Source organism: Bubalus bubalis, chromosome 21 (genome assembly GCF_019923935.1).
Source record: "Bubalus bubalis isolate 160015118507 breed Murrah chromosome 21, NDDB_SH_1, whole genome shotgun sequence".
In the NCBI taxonomy this organism is placed as follows: domain Eukaryota; kingdom Metazoa; phylum Chordata; class Mammalia; order Artiodactyla; family Bovidae; genus Bubalus; species Bubalus bubalis.
The window spans coordinates 60177106-60191507 of record NC_059177.1 but is presented as its reverse complement, the minus strand read 5'-3'; the positions used below and the strand labels follow the sequence as shown (position 1 = coordinate 60191507).

The 14402-nt window shown below is 53.9% G+C and overlaps 1 protein-coding gene across 2 annotated transcripts in view; it reads left to right on the top strand.

Moving 5' to 3' along the window:
• Window positions 1–14402, top strand: part of CHCHD6 (coiled-coil-helix-coiled-coil-helix domain containing 6) — a 97265-nt gene that overhangs the window by 65890 nt on the left and 16973 nt on the right. For both annotated transcript variants that reach the window (XM_044934299.2, XM_025272903.3), the window contains exon 5: window positions 6425–6508. In XM_044934299.2, the coding sequence (XP_044790234.1) occupies window positions 6425–6508 (84 nt within the window). The remainder of the gene's footprint in view (window positions 1–6424; window positions 6509–14402) is intronic.

Here is a 14402-nt window from a genome sequence, read left to right as displayed (position 1 = left end):
GCAGTCCAAGGGACTCTCAAGAGTCTTCTCCATCCTTCGGTGCTCAGCCTTCGTTATGGTCCAACTCTCACATCCATACGTGACTACTGGAAAAAACTATTAGGTCTGTACACATTTATAATTGTTATCTCTTCTTGACTAACTGTCTCTTTTATTACTGTGAACTTGCCTTCTTTATATTATGCCTGGTAATGTGTTTTGTATTGAATTCTCTTTTATCTGATATTAATAGAGCTTCACCAACTTCCTTAAACTTAGTCTGCCCTCTGTATCCTTTTCCCATTTCTAAAAACGTTTTTGCATCATTTTTATGAATAACGTATAGCTGGAGTTCTGCCTTTGCATGGGGGTGTGTGGTGAGCAGAATAGCGACCCGCACAGATGTCTGTGCCCTGACCCCCAGGCCTGTGATGAATGGGGCTCTGCGATGTGACTGACTTAAGAGTATGTGACGGGGAGAGGACCCTGTATCACCCCGGGGAGCCCAGTGTCCTCATCAGGAAAGAGGGAACAGGAGAGGCAGAGGAGGAGGCGTGATGATATCTCAGAGGTCTGGGCACCGTGAGGCCAGGAGCCAAGAAGCAGAGGCGACTGCTGGGCGCCGGGGAAGGTGAGGAGCAGTCCTCTCGGCGCTGCCAGGAGGAAGCAGCCCTGCTGACGCCACAGTTTCAGCCGAGTGAGACCCCCGAACCTCTGCCCTCCAGCACTGCACGAGAGTCAGTCTGCATTGTTTTAAGCGTCTGAGTTTTTGGTAAGTTCTTGCAGTAGCAGTAGGGAGCTAAGGGGTGAGTGTGTTTGGTGTGGTCCGCGGCGCGAGTGCCTTTAAGATGCGCCGTTTGGTGCTCGCTTTGTTTGTCTCATCTGCCCTTTGTTCCTCAGTCGCTACTTTCTTGTAGACTTTTTTGAGGGAGATGGTGGAGATGAATCAGTATATTTTAGAATTTCGTTTTATCTTCTCTACTGACTTTTTATTTGTGCCTTTTTTGGTTACATTTTTAGTAGTTATTCTCAAAATTACTTTTTTAAAAAAGACTGTGACAATCTATGCTCAAAAAATGTTGGGTTACCTCAGGAATTCTTTAAGAACTCCACAGAAGCGCCCTGCCTGGGGCTTTGCTGAGCTTCTCAGGTCTAGTTGTGGCGTTCAATTAATTTTGGGAAATTCTTGGCCTTTATCTTCATTTTTGACCGTCTTTCTCTTCTCCTCCTGGGACTTCGGCAAACGCGTGCTCTGCCACGTGATACTGTCCTGCAGACCTCGGAGCCCCACTTCATTCTGTTTTTCATGCTTTGTCTGTTTGTGTTTCAGTCTGAATAATTTCTATTGACTCATCTCCATGTTCATGGTTCTTTGCTCTGTCCACAGTCTGCTAATGAACCACGATCTCTCGCATTTCTCTTTGGTTGTTCTATAGTTTGGGTGGTGTCCGTGACGGTGGGGGAGGGGCCTCTGAAGACCCTCTCTTCCATAAAAGCAATGAAGATGCTCAGAGCCTATTTTTTTCAGAACTGAAAATTGACCAAAGGCTTGTAGCCATCCAGAGGCGTTCGTTCAGGAAAAAATGGTGAGTTGCAGTAAGGACAGCAAGGCTTGTGGCATTTCAAAATGTGCTATTCCCATCCTCCTCTCCCCACCTAAGCAGGGACCTTGAAAACCAGCACACACATTCATGGTGAAACCCAGCAGCCTGGGCAGAAGAGGGCTGCGTGTGTGTGTGAGGCCCTCTGTCGTGTCCGAGTCTTTCTGACCACGTGGACGCTAGCCCGCCACACTGCTCTGTCCATGGGATTCTCCAGGCAGGAATTCTGGAGTGGGTAGCCGTTCCCTTCTCTGGGGGATCTATCCGACCCAGGGATTGAACCCAGGTCTCCTGCATTGCAGGCAAATTCTCTACTATCTGAGCCACTAGGGAAGCCCAAAAGGGACTGGGAAAGGACTGGAGTCCTTCAAAGCCCCATCCCCAGAGGTCAGCATCCTTTTTCCTGCTTGGGGGTTTCCTGGAGGACCCCACTCACAAGGCTAGCCTTATTGGCCGTTACTCAGGTTGCCCAGTGGAAGCAGACTTCCCTCCGGGGCGTTTGCTGTGAACCATCAGAGCCCGTTGTTGAGCACAGTGGCTGCCTCACAGGTGGGGGACAGTTCGGTGCAAACGTAGGGTAACCCAAACGCTCGGGAAGAAAAGCTAGAGAAAGGAGGGACGTAGAAGGCTTTGAAAAGTTGCTGACGTTTTCCTGAGAAGCTGGAGGCCACACGCCGGGTCGGGCGGTGCTTGGGGAGACCTCAGGGCGTGCACACTCAAGCATGTCACGCCAGACGGTCAGAGGCCGCGGTCAGAGACAGGGTCTTGAGGCCAGCAGGGGCCAGCGGCCTCGGCGAGGGGGTGAGGGGGCGCCCGCCTCCCCGTGGGACGTCTCCACCGCTTCCCCTGTGGTGCCCACCCTTTCCTGCTGGATTCTCCGGCGTGTTAATCATGGTTATTTTAAAGTCCCTCCGTGTTAACTTCAGCATCCGGACCATTGTTGCAGCTGGCTTTGCTGAGTGTTTCCTCTTGTGGTACATCTTTATTGTGTTGTTTGTGTGTTTAAATTTTTGATTGAATGCTGAACCTTCTGCATAAACAAATCACAACAGCGGGCCCTGCACCATGCGTTTATACCAGCGAAGGGTTTCCTTTTGTTCCGGGAATCCTCAGTGTGGGGGCTGGGTCTCTGGTAAGTGGCGTATAGTAGGGTTTCCTTTTCCTTTTATTTTATCCAAAGTGGAATTTTTTTTTTTAAGGGTAAGATTATTTGGTTTGCATTTTATATTAATTATTGACAGATAACAAGTCACACGTTGAGTGGTTTTAAGCAGTGACCACGTGTGACCGCGCAGTGACCACATGTGACCGCGCAGTGGCCATGGGGCTGCACTGGTCACAACTCGGCCCCTGCCCTGGCCTCTCACGGCCGCAGTCCTGTTCCGAGCCCACCAGGCTGCTGGGCCGAGGCTTCTCAGCTCCGCACTGTGGGGCTGTCCCCAGAAGGCAGCTCATGACCCCAGGTGGGTGGGCTCCGAGTCTGTGGGTGAGTTGGGGGCTCTGGACCGGGACCACGACTATGGCCTCCCTGGAGCCTGCTGCCTCTTGCCCGGCCGCCGCTACGCGTCAGGGTTTGGGGGTCACTCCAGGGCTGAGCGCAGGGCCTCGGGACCCTGAGGACCCTCTCAGAGGCCGCAATCCCTGATTCCTGCAACCTTGTGTGAGCTCTTCTCTTCTGCCCTCTCCTCCCCTCCTCTCCTCCAGCCACCACGCCTGCCCCCTCATTTCCTTAGACCCCCCCATCCCCTCCTCCTCTGCTGCCCCCCAGCACCCCCATCCTGAGCAGACACGGGGCCCTGGGGTCAGCTCTGCGCTCTCCCCCAAGTCTCCCAGCACCCCTGTCACGGCATCCTGGGGCCCTCGTCTCTGTGCTGAGCCCCCGCTTCCTCTACTGCCTTCAGCTTGGGGCTTGTCTTAGGCATTTGACTCCTTGTTTTAAAGGAATTTTAATTTATAATATTTGCGTGTGTGGGGACTTGCCTGTTTCATAATTTATTCTTTTTTATGAGAAGTTCATTTACCTTTTTAAGCAGCTTAAACTTACATGTTTAAATTCCTTTATCTACTGGAAATTTGAACACTGGGTGTATATTTGATAATGTTAAGTAATTCATTGTGTGTGGTTTTGGTTTTTTGTTTTTTTTTTTTTTTGGTATGTAGTGCTGCTGGTTCTGTTTAGAAAAATAGAAGTCCTTATTTGTTAGAGAAATACTGAAGTGTGTGCATGTGGGGTGGCCTGCTGTAGGGGCCTGGGGAACAGAGGGTGGGTGCCAGAGACGGAGCAGGATCTCCCCTCGTTTACCATCCGATGCTCAGTGATGACTGTCTGGCTTTTAAAAGTATTATACACTTATATTATTCAATAGATTTTAATATTATTGTAATATCTGGGTTTATTTAATATTATTTTAATACAGTAACACATTTTTGAGCATTACTTTACTAGCATGTGAGATGAGTGCAATTGTGCGGTAGTTTGAGCATTCTTTGGCATTGCCTTTCTTTGGGATTGGAGTGAAAACTGACCTTTTCTAGTCCTGTGGCCACTGCTGAGTTTTCCAAATTTGCTGGCATATTGAGTGCAGCACTTTCACAGCATCATCTTTCAGGATTTGAAATAGCTCAACTGGAATTCCATCACCTCCACTAGCTTTGTTCATAGTGATGCTTTCTAAGGCCCACTTGACTTCCCATTCCAGGATGTCTGGCTCTAGGTGAGTTATCATACCATCGTGATTATCTGGATTGTGAAGATCTTTTTTGTACAGTTCTTCTGTGTATTCTTGCCACCTCTTCTTAATATCTTCTGCTTCTGTTAGGTCCATACCATTTCTGTCCTTTATTGAGCCCATGTTTGCATGAAATGTTCCCTTGCAAAGAGTTGACTCACTGGAAAAGACTCTGATGCTGGGAGGGATTGGGGGCAGGAGGAGAAGGGGATAACAGAGGATGAGATGGCTGGATGGCATCACCGACTCGATGGACGTTAATTTGAGTGAACTCTGGGAGTTGGTGATGGACAGGGAGGCCTGGCGTGCTGCAATTCATGGGGTTGCAAAGAGTCGGACACGACTAAGCGACTGAACTGAACTGAACACATTTTTACATAATAAAAAGTTTTTAGAAGTCCCGTATCACAGTGTCCCGTCACGTGAATCTGCAGTGACTGCTAGTTTGCTGACAGCCTTTCTGAGCTTACACTTCCTCTCACGTTTGGAGTTTGGGTTGCAGGCTTGTTTTGAGCCGAAGGTTTGATTGTGGCCTTTCTTTGTTTCTCTGTTTTCTTGTCTCATTGCTGAGCATGTTCGTGGTGGCCTACACCTGCCCCGGTACAGGCCCGTCCCGCACTGCCCAGCCATGGCCTGGGGTTCAAGGGCCTGGAGCCTGGGTGTCTGGGCTGAAGGCAAGTTCAGGCAGACTGAGAACCATGGCCTGACGTGGGATCCTCAGGATTTTCACCGCAGCTGCTTGTTCAGGGGGAGCCCTGGGCTCTGGGGCTGAAGCTGGCCTATGCCCAGCCCTACCCAGGCCTGTGGCTTCAGCCTCCCCAGCCTGCGTGCCCGTCTGCTGCTGGGTGTTCGCGTCTTGGCTGTGCGCACGGCCTGGCCCCGTGGTTGTCCCCTCCACGTGTTTGGAGCAGAGGCACGCTGAGCGCCCTCCCCTGCCCCCCGACCTCATTGCGCGCCGTCCCCGCCCTTCCCTGCCCCTTCCGGACCACGGCCTGTGAGCAGGCCTGCACAGTGGGGACGTTTTACTTCCATGTTGGGCAGAGCGTGCTTTATTCAGTGCTTTGCCCAGAAGATGGTTGGGAAGCGTCCTTAGGGAGAAGATGGCCGCTACCCTGCGAGCCCCTGGCCACTGCAGTTGTCTGTTTTCCATCCGCAGGGATCTGAGCCTTATGAGGCCAGCACCTTCCACACACCCCCACCCCTTCCTGGGGGACCCCACCCCTCCTCGGCCTGGCTGCTTCCCAGGCCTGCTTGTCACATAGCACTGTCCACATTCCGCTCTGGCCTGGGGCCGCTGCGAGCCCGCTGTGGGCTCTGTCGTGTGTCCCCCAAGCCTGGGTCCCTGTGTGGCCCCTGGTCCGGGTGCCGTCATCTGCTCTTTCTGCAGCCCTTGCGCCAGGCCAGCTCTCGCTGTTCTCAGGCAGAGGTGGGCTGGAGTCCCTGACCCGGGAGGGCCCAAGGGCTCTGGGGACACGGCCTCCCCGCGAGGAGCAGGATGCAAGTGCCTGCCCCGCCCAATGCAGCGTGTGCCAAGGCCTGCCGGGGGTCGGGTGCTGTTGAGGGCCCCCCAGCTGGGTGAGGGTGAGGAGGGGCTGGCCCAGTAGCGCGGCCTCAGCCTGCCGTGACCCTGGGAGGCCCTCGGCGTGTGCACCGGCCATTCTCTTTGCTCCCTCAGGAGGCTGAGGGCAGCTGCCCCCCCCACCCCCGACCTAGGACGCTGGGTTCCCATGCTGCTCCCTTCAGATCCCTGGCCCCAGACGCAGGGGGTTTGCTCAGCAGGAGGAGGACATCGGGCGTGATTTGGTGGCACGTGTGTGCAGTGCTTCCATCCCATGAGCCCGGGGGTCCCATCTGCCCAGACATGATCCCTGCCCACCCCCGCCGCCCCATGACTTTGAGCTTTGGGCTGCGCTGAAGCCCCTCTGTCTCTGCGTCGTCATGGGGTCTGGCCACCCTCCTGTCTGTGGAGCCTGTGGGTACCTGGCCGGTGCTGGGAACATACTTGCCCATGTTGGTGCCGCAGGGTCCTCCCTGGATGGCAGGTGGTGGCCTGGCACGGTGTGGGCTTCGGCTCCTAAGTCGCCGACAGCTGACTGGGTTCTGCTCTCCCCACAGGCTAGGGAGCTGGAGACCCAGGAGGAGGAGCTGAGATGCCGCGACGCCTTCTACAAGGAGCAGCTGGGGCGCCTGGAGAGGCAGGTGGGTCCCGCGGGTCCAGGGAACCCGCCCCCGCTGTCTGCTCTGGGAGGAGGCCTTGCGTCCAGTAGCCTCATGTGGTTGCTGATTCTCCTGGGGCCGGCGATCAGCAGCGTGTCCTGCTCTCCTGAGGGTGGGCCTCTGAAGTGAACGAGATGCGGAGACAGCACCCGCCCCTTCCAGGCCCGCAGCGACCCTCGAAAAGCCAGCCTTAACTCACTCACTGTCTGGGGGCTCGTTTTGCTGGTCCTGCTGGTTTTTTAGAGAACGCCTGAGGGCGTGGCGGGGGTGGGGGGCGGTGAGCGTGTGGCTCTCCCTGCGCCCAAGCCCAGGGCCAGGCCCCCTGCCTGCCGTCCCCATGCGTCCTGGAGGCTCCATCACGGTTTGTAGCTTCGAGGCTGGAGGTGTCTCGTGGGCTTGACTGCAGCCTGTTCCGTGGAGCCTGGCCGTGGGGCAGGAGGGCGCTGCCTGCTCCATGGCTGCCCTCCGGTACCCTCGGTGTCGGGGACGCCAGCGTGCGAGGGGTGCAGGCAGCGGGCCACCCTCCTCTGCTGCGTCCTCAGCATCCCGTCCCCCTGTGCCACGTCTTTGGTCACGTCCAGACTCCCTACTTGTGCTGAGGGGCCCTTCTTCTAAGTGGGGTGTGCCTGCCCAGTCGTGGGCAGTTACTGAAAGTGTCCAAGAGACCCATGGAGATGCGTAGACACCAGCCCTCTGCACAGCAGGAGCTGGGGCTCTGGGGGAGGCGGAGGGGCTGGTGCGGGCTGGGCACCTTTTCTGGGGACAGCTCTGTTTCTGTAACGGAGGCTATCGCTGTTGTGTTCCTATTTAAACTGGGCCTCGTTTGTTGAAGGCTCAGACCTTGACATTCTCAGCTTCTGTGCACAGGGCTTCAGGGACTGGCCATGTCAAGCTCCTCTTCTTTTCTTCCATCTCCTCTTAAGCTTAGGCACTGATGGTGGAAACCTGTTTTGGGGCATTGGAACCTCAGCTGGTCCTCCTGGACTCCCAGTAGCTGGGAGCTGGTGTGGGCGGCACGAAGGTCAGGCTCTTGCCCTGAGGATACCGTCTGACCCGCTGTGTGCTCGGCGGCGTCGGGCAGGAGAAACCGGGGAGCCGCGGAACACGGCCCTGGTTCTGGGGAGCGGACTTCGTGACCCCTGTGTCCTCGCCGGTCACTCTCAGGACGGCTCGGCCTGCGTGGCACGTGGTGGCGAGTGTGGGAGGTGTGGGAGGCTGCAGCAGCCCCATGTGGAGGGCCCGCGTCCCGCACGGACAGTCTCCTGTGAGCATGCCCCCGCGGGAAAGGCCCAGGTCTCCCTGCTCGTTCCTCTCCCGGCCTCTGGGTCCCCTTGCCCCATCCGGCCCTGCGTGTCCTGGTGGCGGAACCTACTCCTCCTCTGCTCCCTGCGTCCTCATCTGTCACCCACAGGAGGGGCGTTGGCCCTGATGGTCTCCTGGCCTGGTGGCCAGCCCCCTATCCCCGTCCACGGTTCTCACTGCCTTGTCTACCCTCTGCCTCCTCGCCCAGCCCTGGACATCACCTGCTCGGGCCTGGTGTGTGCTTCCCTCTCCCTTCTCCTGGCCCAGCTCCGTCCCCCGGCCCTTGCCCTGGCTTCTGCCCTGACGTGGTTGATTTGCCCTGCTGAGTGCCAGGTCAGGACACTGTTCTTACATGTCACAGCACCAGCCCTGCAGGACCCAGAGCAGAGAAGGGGCGGGAAGGGCCGTCTGTGAACGGCAGGCCCCACGCAGGTCCCTGCAGAGAGCAGGCTGCCCCACCTCTGTCAGCAGCAGCTCAGGCCCACCTCCAGACAGGACGTGGGGCCGGGCGGGCTCCACTCCCACAGCAGGCAGCGGGCCGGTGCTGTCTGAGGGTCACATGGGGCTGTGTGGTCTGCAGGGACACTGGGGCTCCAGGGGGTGTCTTACCCAGAGCCGTTCTGAGTAAACCCGAGTGTCTGCAGGGGTCTCGGAGGTCTCAGAGTCACAGGGTTCTGGCTTCTCAGCTCAAGCAGGGGGAGGTTGGCTTATTCACCCGAGTGAGAATCTCAAGAAAGCACTTCACATCTTATGTGAGGTGCTTTGGGATGTACGGAGTTCCGGCCTGCCCCGCCTCTGGGAGGACTGTCCCTGTGGACCCTGTGGGCCTGGCTTCCTGCCGTCCTCCCAGGAGCAGCACAGGCCATCCCGCCTCCTGTTCAGAGGGCCACACCTGGCAAGCGTTGAGCATGTGCTATTGGCCTCCGACGAGAACGCCAGGTGCCCGTTACGTGAACACAATGTGGCGGCACCTGGCTGTTGGTTCCCAGCTTGTGGCGTCGCCTGAACACTGCTCCGTCCCTTGGGTGCCGGGGACACATGTTGGTTGTTGGAGAAGCTGGTAGACGGTGCTGCCAGCGACCCTAGAAACACCCCTCCTGTCAGGTTTCCACCAGCCCTGGACCCAGAAGCCGTGTTGCAGGCCTTGGTCGGGGGGCTTGGGAGGGGCCCGGGAGCTCAGCGATGGGGACGCAGCAACCGGTGCTCGGGGCTGGTGGGGGTAGTGAGCCGGACTGTCAGGACTGTGGACTGTGCGAGGCGGCAGGTCTCCTCCGGACCCTGGAATCTCACCTTGGAGGTCTTCCGTCCTATCAGTGGTGCCCTGAACACGCCCCCCCCCCCTCCCCGCCGTGGTGAGCACATGACCTTGAGCACACAGGTGGGCAGCGCTGTCCAGAGTGCTCCCACCCTGTCCTGTGACCACCCTACCCCAGGAGAGGCCTCCCGGGAGACACACCTGCTTCACAGAGACGGTCTCACAGCAGACTCCAGTTGAGGCAATGCCGTTTCTCCAAGATGACTCTCAGATGTGTTAACTGTGGAAGGAAGAATGAGAACTATGAAGAAAGTCAGAAAAAACCTGCATCAGTAGAATTTAAAGAGGGAAAGCAAGCAAGTGACTCAACAGATGGAGGAGTTGAGCAGAAAGCAGAGAGTGGGTTTAAATGGAATCTGAGAGGCATCTGAGGGGTTTTGAAAGGGAAACATGCAGATTATGAAGATTTTAAGTTGCTGGGCTGTGAATGATTAACTGCTGGCTGAGATTCTGAGGCCAAAATCATGCCTCTGTTGAAATGAGAAAAACGACAGTGATGTTCGAAATGCCTCAGTTTTCAAAAAGAAGCTCAAGAAGGATAAATCAGAAACTAACAAGATTTTTACCTACAAGCAAGGAGTGGGAATGGGCTCGGAAGACAGGGAGGGTGAGGGATGTCCCTGAGTATATTTTTTATAAGTACTTTGACATTTGAATCATGTTGTTATTTTTCTTATTCAAAAAATTACATCAACAGAAATGGGATTAAAAATTAATAGAAGCAGAAATAAATGAACCCAGCTGTCTGTCAGGCAGATAGCAGCCTGCAGAGAGGGAGCCCCTGGGGGGGGATGGCCAGGTTCCCCTCCCCTGCTCCCTGCCAGGGGCAGCCGGGAGCCCTGGATACATTGCGAGCCCCCGAGGACTGAGAGGAGGAGCAGCAGCGGGCTGGCCTGTGTGCGCACACACCCTCCCAGGGATGACGTCTCAGGCCCAAGCTCATAGCAGATGGCCACCCAGGCGGGCTCCTGCTCCTCCAGGTTAAGAGGGAGCCCCTAGCAACACTGGAGGTTGGGGGATAGCCCCTGACATGTGGCCCCAAGAAGTTTTCTTCATCCCTGGGGGTCAGAGACTCGTTTCTTCCTGTGAGACCCCATGTGGGTCAGCAGCGCACCGGGGGATCCTGCCCCAGCAGGACCGTGGGGCAGCCAGGGGCACTGACCCAGGAGGAGCGCTTCACCCTGTGGACCAGAGAGAGGGTCCTTGCTCCCACACAGACCATCCGTGAGCCACTGGGCAGCAGGGCCCCTGGTGCCTGTAGGCCAGAGATGCCGTCCCATCTGGAACACTGGGGCCTGCGCTGCCGGAGGACCCCCAGCAAGTGGCCGGCGGGGAGCACTTTCTGCCCCAGGGTCTCAGAGGACCCAGATGGGTGCAGACGTGCAGTCAAGGCTCTGTCTCCAGATGCTGAGCAGATTCCAAAGGAAACCCAAGGGAATCTACACCTGCCCTCACAATCGTGAGATCACTGAAAACTAGAGACAGGACTTGAAATCAGTCAGGGAAGATTGGTGTTCTGACACTGATGTGATGGGTGACAGAACCCTGTCTAACATCCCTGAGGCCAGAAGGAAGTGGTCTGTTACCAAGTCCTGAAAGAAAACTCTGAACTGTGAATGCTACACCCACCAAAGCTATCCTTTAGGAATTGAGCAGGAAATGCCATTCTCAGGTCACAGAGAGCTGGGAGAAGGTGTGGCTGCCCAGCCTACCTGTAAAGAGTGGCAAAGTAAGTTCTTGAAACGGAGAAAACGATAAAATAAATAATTTGGGAACATGAATAAGAAAGAAATAACAGAGAATAAATTAAAAATGCAGATAAATACAAGATTATCTTTTGTCACAGTAATTTTTGAAATCATACTTGATTGTTACAAAAGGTAACAAATTATGATGTGAGACAAATGCATCTATATCTATATCTATATATGCATATACAGTCTGCATATCCAAGCTGACTGTAGACAGTGAGGACGAAGGAATGTAAGTGAAGTAAGGCTTTCAGACCTCACTCTGGGTGGCTGAGCGTTAATAGCAGCAGGTTGTATGTTACATGTGTGTTATGATATTACACAGCGCAGCCGCTGAGAAAGTCAGATTAAGCAGTAACTCACACACACTATTAATAAGTCAGATGTTTAACCCACAGGAAGAAAGAAGAGAGAAACAGGAGGAACAGAGAGAACAAACAAAATATGTAATGAAACGGTAGACTGAAGCTCTGGCTGTCAGTAATCATCCTAAAGGTAAGTGGTCTAAATAAACCAGTGAACACTGGAGGCTGACAGGATCTCTGTCTCTCACACACACACACACACACACACACACACACACACGCATGCCCAGAGCTGCACTGTCTATGAGAAACTCAAATACAGTGCCAGATGAAAAGTAAAAGGGTGAGGCAAGATATATAAACATTGATCCGGGAAACCATGGGGCAGTCATTAATATCAGATACAGCGCTTCAGAGCAGAGAAAATCACTAGACGCAAGGGGGGGCGTTACCTGATGAAAGGGTTCGTCCACCAGGAGGGCATCGCGACCCTCAGTGAGTCTGCACCAGAGAAGGGCGGCTTCACCTCGGTGGAGCAGAAGCCGACGGGGCAAAAGCAAGCAGTCTCAAACAAGAGTCTGAGTCCGTAACACCCTCCTCTCAGCAACAGATGGAAAATCAGCAAGGATATAAAGGGTCCAAATGGCATATAATCTAACGACAGCAGAATTCAAATATTTTCAAGCACCTTTGAGACCAAGATAGTCTGTATCGTGGGCCATAATACTAACCATAACAAATTTGAAAGACTCAAAACCAGCATATCAAAATATATGGGCTACAACTAAAGCAGAGTTGAATGGGAAATGTATAGCAGTAAACCCATAAATTAGAAAAGTTTCAAAATCTCAAAGAATTAGGAAAAGAACAGCAAAATAAACCCCAAGAAAGTAGAAGGAAGGAAATAATAAAAGATAGCAAAAAATATAATCATGACAGGAAAACACCAGAGGGAGTTAATGGAACAGAGCCCTGGTTCCTCGGGGAAGATCGGTGAAAGCGCCAGCCTCCCGCAGGGACAGTGAAGGGGCAGCGAAGACACGAGCCCCTCAGCAGCGAAGGCGGCCGTGTCCCCGCGGATGCCACGACCACTGCGACGGGAGGGAGAAACCCCGCCTCGTGCTTGTAGAGCCTGTGATGGGAAGAAATGGGCCACTTCTCGGAAACCCACAGACTGCTAAAACTCAGCCCAGATGAGGTTGATACACAAAAATTGTCCTATAACCTCTGAAGAAATGGACTTCATGACTATAAGACTCCAGGAGAAGAAATCTCCAGGCCAGATGGTTTCTCTGGAGATCTCTACAAAGAAGAATTACGACCAATTCTACACAATCTCTTCTAGAAAACAGACACTCAGGGGAAACTTCCCAGCTCATTTCATGAGGCCATATTTGTCAGACAAGCAGTGTTACCAAACCAAAGATGAGGGAAAACTACAGAGCAATGTCTCTCATGAAATGAGACACAAAAGTTGTGTCTAACCAAATTCAGCAGTGTATGAAAAGAATTATACACCACGTGTGTGTACATCACAGTATACAAAGTGGGGTTTATTCTGGGTGTGCATTGGGTCAGTGCCTGAAAATCAATGAAATATGTCATATCTAACAATCTAAGGGAAAAATCATAAGAGCATATTAATTGATCCAGAGAAGTATTTGACAAAAATCAGCTCTATTCACAATAAAAACCCTTAGAAAATCAGGAGTGGAAGAGAACTACCGTACTTGTTAATGAGCGTGAGACGAGAGACAGAGACAAGTCCCCAGACCCTCAGCCGGCACCAGAGACAAAGGTGAGGCTGGATGTCCATCCCCGCGTGGGCACAGTGGGGCTGGCACCAGGCAGGCACCAGCCTCTGAGGGAGACAAGGAAGAGAAAACAAAGGCTGTAGGTCAGAAGGGAAGGAACGAGACGGTCCCTGCTTTCAGGTGACCTGAACATCTTCATGGATGACCAGAGGAGCCCAACAGAAGAAAAGAAAATCCTGAAATGAATGAAGGCATTAGCAAGGTCACCAGATGCAAGATCCACACACAAGAATCCACTGCATTACAGACCGCCGTGTGCTGCGAGAATGCACCGCGTTACGGACTCCACTGCATTACAGACCGCCGTGTGCTGCGAGAATGCACCGCGTTACGGACTCCACTGCATTACAGACTGCTGTGTGCTAGCAACATCTGGATCCTGAGATTAAAGCCAGCAAAAGCAAGATCTGTAAGCAGACCTCATCAAAATAAAAACTTTGGTGCTGTGGAAGACCCTGTGAGGAGGATGAAAAGAGGAGCTACAGACGGGGAAAAACATTTGCAAAGCACACACCAAACAAAGGGCTGTGATCTAGAATATAGAAGATACTCTGACAGCACTCCCCAAAGTTAAATATATAAAGCCCAACAATCCAATTAGAAAAATCCACCACAGGGATATGCAGATGGCAGATGAGCACATGAGAAGAGTTTTCCCATTAGCCGTTAGATACGCAGATTAGACCTGCAGTTAGACGGCAGTGCGTACCTGTCGGGGCAGCGGACACCTTTCCTTGTGACATGCTGAGAGGTGTGCAGAGCATGGCGAGGCCACGCGCGTCCACACGGCACACGGGAGCTGGCCTGAGAGCGGTCCCCCGAGCCGGTGTAGACGCCTTGTGTGCACGACACCGTGGGTGATGACAGACAAGGGTTGTAACATGGTGGATCTTGAAAAGAAAATCTAAGCCCAAACTGACACAAACAGCTCCGGAAACAGAAGGAGGAAAGGACAGGAAAGCTGTCTTTACAGCAGAACCACTGATAAACGTGGAAGGGACGATGCACTGTCCCCCGCTCACTGCTGTTGTAGTGAGAATTACTTCAGGCAAAAGCCGCGACTTCCACGTTGGGAGGGAGTCTTCCAGCAGCCCTCCTCTGCTCACGTGCTTGTTGTCGAGGGGGCGCTGTGTGGCCGCGGTTCTGCGTTCTACACAGCAATCGCCCCTAAACTGAGAGGCGTCCAGTGTCTGCCAGTCAGGGTCACAGGCTGTGTGAGTCGGGGGCTCACGAGAAACAGGTCCCCTCTGCTCCCTGCGGGCGGGAGTTTCCTGTGGGCGTGAAGGGTCCCAGCTGCGGTAGAAATCCAGTGTTTATCTAGAATATCCGAGTTCCTCCGCTCTAGGGGGACGTGGCTGAAGTGCTGGGAGGTGAAGTGCCCTGGTGACT